Here is a 7887-nt window from a genome sequence, read left to right on the forward strand (position 1 = left end):
ACAAGGTGGGGCTTGTCAACAGCGTGGCGGTGTTCACTCTAGACGCGTGGCGGTGGTCACTCTAGACGCCTGGTGGTGGTCACTCTAGATGCGTGGCGGTGTTCACTCTAGACGCGTGGCGGTGTTCACTCTAGACGCGTGGCGGTGTTCACTTTCGACGCATGGTGATGTTCACTCTGGACGCGTGGCGGTGTTCACTCTGGACGCGTGGCGGTGTTCACTCTGGACGCGTGGCGGTGTTCACTCTGGACGCGTGGCGGGGAAACCGGGGGATCCGGAGGGAAATCCCCATGATCACAGAGAGAGAGACACGCAGCCTCGGCTGTGTTGATTGATCCTCAATTATTTACTTGGTGGAGTGAGGAAGCATTAATACTGAGCAGGTGATTGTGGCCAGGCATGGGTCTGGACACACCACCACCTGTGAACTATGCCAGTGCGTGACAGTGGTGGAGGAAGTGGGGGTGGAGTGGCACGTGCCCCCCTAACGGTCCGATCGAAATCCCTAATTTCGATGGGATCATTGGGGTTTATTAGTAACTAGCTTCACTACGTGGCTTCGCCCGGGACTTGGATTCTTGTCTTGGATTAATTTCATATTCCCTTATATTTCACTGTAAAATCCTGCTTGCAAGAAAGAAAAAAGCCAAAACAAATCAATTTAACTAAATCGGATGTTTTTCACTGCAGAAAATTCAACCTTAACCCACTTCGACGTAAGGTCGATTTTGGCAACTCGGGAAGGGAATGACATGGCAAGCTGAAAATAGTCACGTTCACTTAGACATTCCAGACAGCATAAGTTGTGCAAATTTAATGATGCTAGAGCTCAGCGTTGGAGAGTTTTTGGTGCTTCACACAAACAAACAGATGTAATTTCTGCTTCATATTTAAGATAGCAGTCGTACCTGTTCTTCGCACGGATATGTATTGAAACTCCGAGAAGCCAATGACTTCATCGTCCAGGAGCAAAGCGCCACCTAAAATCTCCCAGCACGCTGTTAACAGCTCGAGAAGTACGGCGCACGAAGAGCCATATGGTAGGGGTAAGCATTGCAGAGCACTTAACTCAGGTGTGTTGCGGGTTGACGCCACACACTTCATGGTCATTTCCCCCAAAATACAAACGTCTATTTTTATACGTTTTTCATTGTGTACAGTATGGAACCTACCCACATGACAAATTTCAAGTGTGTTGCATTTTGGGAAGTATGCTAATCATTTCGAACAGTCACAAACACATATCCACACATTTCCCTTTTATATATAGACTAGCTTTACTACCCGGCTTCGCCCGGGACTTGGATTCTTGTCTTGGATTAAAACATGGCCTACGCGGAGTGTTGGGGGGGGGATGCGTGACGTCAGCAGGTACACTGCGTAACGCTGCCGCATGTGGGTGACATCACCGATATGACATCACCGCTCACTTGCGTGCAAAATATATGCATTATTGCGCCCCCCCCCCCCCCCAAAATACAAAAGTCTATTTTTATACTTTTTGCATTGTGTCCAGTCTGGAAGCTACCCACATGCAAAATTTCAATTTTGTTGCATGTCGGGAAGTATGCTGAACATTTCGAACAGACACACATTCACAAATTTCCCTTTTATATATATATATATCCATAATTGCGCCCCCCCAAAAATATATAAAAGCCTATTTTTATACTTTTTGCATTGTGTACAGTCTGGAAACTACCCACGTGCCAAATTTCAAGTTTGTTGTATGTCGGGAAGTATGCTAAACATTTAGAACAGACACATTCACAAATTTCCTTTTTATATATATAGATAAATCAGCATTTTGCGACCCCCACTGCCACCGTGTGGAATATTATTACATGCTAGGGACTCTATGAGATGATAGGACAACAGTCCGTGTCCATAATTGGCAATAAGTAACGGCAAAGCAGTTACAAGCAACTTGCAGAATTGTGCGCAGTTGCGTATCCAGTACACGACTTCAGCGAGCGCGATGCCGATCACACGGGTGAAATAAAAATTAAGGGACAAGTCCTTACTTAATAATAACTCCTACGATTTTTCATTGCTGGAGGGGTTGCCCCCTCTACCTGAAAATCCTGGCTCCGCCTCTGAGTGTGTGACAGCGTCAAGTTTGTATTTGCAGTAAAGTCAATTAACTCTATTGAGCACGGGGGTTATATCAAAACAGTAGTTTTTAGTTTTCCTCTGGAACTCTTTGTAAGAATGGAGTCAGGAAGTTATCACAGCACACGTACAGCTGAAGTCAGAACTGTTCATCACAGCAATCAAGGACATCTGTGCCTGGCTTTACACCTCTTAGTTGCGATTGAACATTAATTTATGCATTTGTGCATAACACAAATAGTATTATTTTCAACATCTTTTTCTATGTCAGCTGAATTTAGCTTTCATAAATATTCCTTTTAAAGTCAGACACCTAGAATTGTGTGCTCGGAGTTTCGGGTTAACATTCATTTTGAAGATACGAGGGCTTCCTAGGCATGTTTATAACCATTTGCCCTCTCATTGTGTGCCACAACAGCCCGTGTGATAAATTTGGGACACTTTTTCAACTATATCATGAATCTATGAATAAGTATTGGCGTGTAAGTCACGTGTGACTGTGTATATATGCATTCCGCTGTGCCTCGATACTGACGTGTAGATGGTGTGGATTTTCTTTTTTTCTGTCTGCAGCTGCCGCTTCCTCTGCAGATTTGGTCTGATGGAGCAAAGGCACTCGGCGCAGCTCGGTGCAAAAAGGCGGAAATGCGACCGGTGTGCATACAGCACGAATAATCCTGGAAATTTGACACGGCACCAGAGAACTCACACAGGAGAGAAACCCTTCAAGTGCAGTGTGTGTGGGAAGGCGTTTGCACAGTCATCTACTCTTGTAGCACACCAGAGAACACACACGGGAGAGAAACCCTTCGAGTGCAGCATGTGTGGGAAGACGTTTGCACAGTCATCTACTCTTGTAGAACACCAGAGAACTCACACGGGAGAGAAACCCTGCAAGTGCAGTGTGTGTGGGAAGGCGTTTGCACAGTCATCTACTCTTGTAGCACACCAGAGAACACACACGGGAGAGAAACCCTTCGAGTGCAGCGTGTGTGTGAAGGCATTTGCACATTCATCTGCTCTTGTAATGCACCAGAGAACACACACGCATCAGAAGATCCACAAGGAGTGGAGTTTGAAATCAGCTTGTGAAAGTCAAAGTGCCGCAATGAGCCCATCCCTTATCAAACAAGAACCGGAAGAAAATTCCAGCTTGGACACTTTTAAAAGTATCGAGGTGAAATATGAAGAGGTGATGGTGAAGAGCGAAGAAGTGAAGGTAAAGTGTGAAGATGAGTCAACTCCAATATCGGACTTTCACATCCATGGTGGGAACGTGAAGCAGGAGGAGAATTCTGACTGTGAGGCAGAGCGAGGCAACTCCCAGCAGTGTGTTGAAAGTAGAGGTATGGGTGGACTTCCTCCGAGACAATAGAAAGTCAAATGGAGATCCGGTAGATGCGAAAGCTTCAGACGATGTCGTTCCAATCGATGCATTTTTGTCACAGGCCTTTAATGACAAGAATGTGAAGTTGAACACAATTCCTAGGTTCAATCTGCAGGGTAAGAGCGGCCAGTCTTTGTGGACCTGTGGGTTGGGTAGATCTCTAACCAGGAGCGAGAGCCAATAAGCTCCAAAGCATTCGCTATGTTATCATATTTACATTTATATTGTGCTTGCTTGATCGCCTCTGGCAACTCGGAGTTTTGTATCATATCTCATTTCAAACACTCGAAGGGCATCCCCAAGTAGCAGCTGCCCCTGTGTGGCACAAGGTGGTGGCCCTGCACCAGCCTGCATGTGGACAAGAGCCTGTCAGTGGGGGGCGATGGTTGATGTGGCATCTCAGTTGTGGAGTTTGTAGGTAATGTTTAGAATTTGCTAAATTTTTACCCAGACGCCAGCATGCAATGGCCTACTCGTTTTGAATGGTTCATATAGTATGTTGTACATACACTTTAGCAGATTTTGCGTATTTTTTAAAATTAGCTTCTTGTTAATAGGATGTAACCTAATGCAGTATATTCCAGTGCAGTAATTCAATTTTGTTAACATGCCTGTCAATAATTTAGACTGATTACTTGTCTGATTGTGTGCGTACATGTAACATTTTGTCTATAAGGGTCAAACATTGATTAAGTGATGTTAGGACAAAGTGTGTGTTTTGCAAGTAACCTGTACAGATAACTCAGGTGAGACTCCTTGTTCTTGTGATACAGGTCAAATGGTACTTTATAATAGGGAGAACACTCGGATCATTCATCAGTTACAAGGCATACCAATTAAAAGTTACACGAAAAGGAGGAACATTCTCCACAACACGAATTATAATTTAGTATTATGTGTTGACATAGATTTTGTCGAATTAGGACAAGAAATGGTCCTTGCTGATTAACGTCTGGATTTTCACAACCATGGGTTGAAGCAAGCCTGACCGCCTGCGGTGCCCCTCACAACCATTTACGCACTGAATCTGATTGATTGATTTCTTCTGTGAACAGGTGTCTTTAATACAGGTGTAATAAAGGACTCGATCCTGGTTCTGTCTCCGTGTCCTTTATTTGGGTTCTTACACCTTTCCCGCACGGCCCTCGCTCAGAGATCTCCCCTTGGCAGCTCCATAGCTGCTCTCGCTCCCGTAGCCTCCACACCTCTGCAGCTCCGCTGCAGATCTCCTGTGCAGCCCTCCGGCTGCTCTCACAGCAGCTCCACCGCTGCTCCCCGTTCCTCCGTGCTCGGTCACCGCTGGCTGGCGGTGCCGAGTCTTACCGTGTGTGGCGATCTCGCCACTCTCCAACGTTCGCCCTGCGTGGCCTCTGTGGCGATCTCGCCACTCTCCAACCTCAGCCCTGCGTGGCCTCTGTGGCGATCTCGCCACTCTCTGTTTCTATCCCCAACTCTCTCTTCCACCCCGCTGGCTGGCGCCGTCATGAGCCCTCAGCCACCAGGCTGAGGCACGACGACCACCCAACGTGTTCCCCACTCTTCACTCTCCCGACTGACCCAGATGTCTTCCTGTCTCTCCGCTATACCATATCCTACCACGTGACCCTGACTCCTCCCTCTCGGATCGTCACATCCGGCCTGCCCATTTACGCCCGCATTACACCACCCTCCCCCGTAGAGAAAATTCCAGCCGTCCTCGGCTGAAACAGAACAAAATAATGCGGGCGAAGGCATCACAAACAGGAGTCCCCCAGACACAACGGAGATTATAACAACAATGCAAGTAACGAAAGGGGAGGGATCAGGAACCGGAACAGAACAACAAGAATAATAATAGCACAAACCGCAACGGCAACCGACACGCAAGAATGGCACACGCGCACAACCCAGAAATGTGGTGTCTTAGAGCGTGTCCATGTTGTTGTTCCATCCACTCGGCTCAAGTCCAACATCAAAGAGCAAGTGGTAGAGCAGAATGACGAATGGGCGCTCAATTGCTCCTTCAAGTCCTCATCCAGCTAGCACACCAGGTAACACCCAGTGTGGCAGGCGCCGAAGATCTGTGACGAGAAGGAGAATCCAATCCCCTGAGGCACAGCACAACAACGCACATCCGCATGTCGTACACGACAGCCACCCGGCCCCAGGGTAGTGGAGATGATGTAATTCCGGCCCGTTTAAGAAAACCCCAATAATTACCCAAAATAAACGCGATGGATGCCCCAGTATTTACATTTTAACAACAATATTATTTGCACGTGACAACAACAACAACAAAAACATTTCTGCTCTTGCCCACCAGCAGTCCTCCCTTGAGGACCAGCACAGACATCTCACGTACACAGCATGTACCCACGGTCACTCTCAACAAAACCCCTAATCGCACACCCACGCGTGGAGAGAGCCACGCTCCCCAGCGGTAACGTTTAACTCTCCCTAACCCTCACCGTGGTCGTCAAACCACTGCAACATCCACTGATCATACTCTCAGCTAGTGCAATTTCGGGGATGAGCAGCACTCGGCCATGCTCCTCCCTTACTATCCCATCAGCGATGGACACACACCAGCCTCTTATAGTCTGACGCTGTATAGCCAAGGGAAGATCAATCCCTCGGCAAGGCCAGACACCAACGACCCCCCCCCCCCCCCCCCACGGGGTAATGTTCTCTTATAGAGACAATAACGCCCTAACCCAAATCCCGTGAGCCCCCGGCACACCAGGTTCAGTCTGCCACCGCACAACTGAACCATGACTCCCCGAGCCATATGAGCACACGGCCCATTAGTTTGAGACATACCACGGAGGTTTCGCCTCCGGGCTGTCAGGTCAGCCATCAGCCATAGGCCGACGTGACCACCACTCGTGCATCACCCAATCAACAATGGCAGGCATAACAGATGGAATATTTGCCCCACCGAGGTTTTTCCCGCGCGCTCAAAATGGCGGCCACTTGCGCAAAGCGCATCGTCGCCATACCCCGCGTGCGCGCAAAATGGCGGCCCAACGTGCGAACACGTGGCCAGTTTTCACCGTGCGTGCACCCCAGCTTCCCTTTGCTGGGGGCCACAAAATGCATCCCCCGTCACGTTGTAACAACCCCACCAACGATAGACGCACAGCCCCAGCTTGCTGCGCACAGCAGTCATATCGAATAATTTTTAACCAATATTTTACCAAAACACATTGGTTACACACATCAACTCGCAAAGCAACTTCTGGCTGCATGCAATCAACCGAATGAGCGACGCCATTTGGCGCCAATTTACGGCCCCATCACCATTAACATCTGAGCCACCCACAACGGCGTCATCGCGCACCCTCATTTTCAAAAAGCTCAATTACCCCTATAATATACACGCAATCTCGTGTGCACAACACCCATACAACCAAATTTTTGGGTCCCCCTCTATAATATACACGCAATCCCGTGTGCACAACACCCATACAGCCAAATTTTTGGGTCCCCCTCGAATTTGTGACCAATTTCCAACAGGTACGCACAATTAATAACACTCCCAAACCCAATAGACAACCAATGCATCGCACCCCATAACCGTACAGAACGGTGTAACAGCACATGCAGTCATCATATCGCGATCACACGCGTACATTTAAGCACAATAGCAAGCAGATCTGCAGGCAACCAACACACCATTAATCCAGTCGTAACATTGCAGCAACAACACAAATATTCTCTCTCTTGCAACCAACCACATCGTACGCAGCATTTCGCAGCACCATACTCCAAAAAAAAATATTTTTCAATCAAGCCCGTCGCACACGGTAACCCACGAGATGGTACAGCGCAGGATACCCGACGCTCCCGAGTTAATAATTAACTTCGCCATCAAGATAACAACTCCACACCGCAGCGCACACACACAATTTGACACTCAGCAAGCACAGCAGACTCTCCTTCCCTCCTCAACACACACTCATACACACTAATTGACACCGAGCAACAAGCAAATAGCGCGTTCATCCAGAACACACACACACACACAGCCCGAACCGCGCTCTACACGCTCGAGACATGACAAAAAATCGCCCCCCCGGCCCTCGAAAGATGGGTGAGGTGTGTGTTAAGGCCGGGTGTGTATCGTTACGACTCGCCCGGGGCTGCAGCAAGAAGAGGACGGCAGGGTGGTAACTTGAGACGCCTCGCAGAACTCGTTCGGCGACTTGACTGCTCCGTTGTCTCGCACCCGAGCCAGGACGGGAGAGCTCCCGCCCCAGCAGCTGCAGCGTCGTCGTCCTCTCCCCGCAGCTCCTCCTCGCAAACAGCAGCTCACAGCAGGCTGCTCTCCCCCGCGGCACCTCCAGATGGCAGCGCAAGGCTGCCTCTCCGCCGCGATGTTGAAGATGGCGGCGTCTCCTCGCCGCGGT

The 7887-nt window shown here is 48.8% G+C and overlaps 1 protein-coding gene across 1 annotated transcript in view; it reads left to right on the plus strand.

The window, feature by feature from the left end:
* LOC144737840 (uncharacterized) overlaps positions 1-4584 on the plus strand; it is a 55974-nt gene extending 51390 nt beyond the window's left edge. Inside the window, exon 5 of the mRNA XM_078620714.1 lies at positions 2813-4584. Coding sequence (XP_078476840.1) covers positions 2813-3487 — 675 coding nt within the window. The 3' untranslated portion in view covers positions 3488-4584. The remainder of the gene's footprint in view (positions 1-2812) is intronic.
* The last annotated feature ends 3303 nt before the right edge of the window (positions 4585-7887 follow it).

Source organism: Lampetra planeri, chromosome 74, assembly GCF_965212315.1.
Source record: "Lampetra planeri chromosome 74, kcLamPlan1.2.h2, whole genome shotgun sequence".
Lineage (NCBI taxonomy): Eukaryota > Metazoa > Chordata > Hyperoartia > Petromyzontiformes > Petromyzontidae > Lampetra > Lampetra planeri.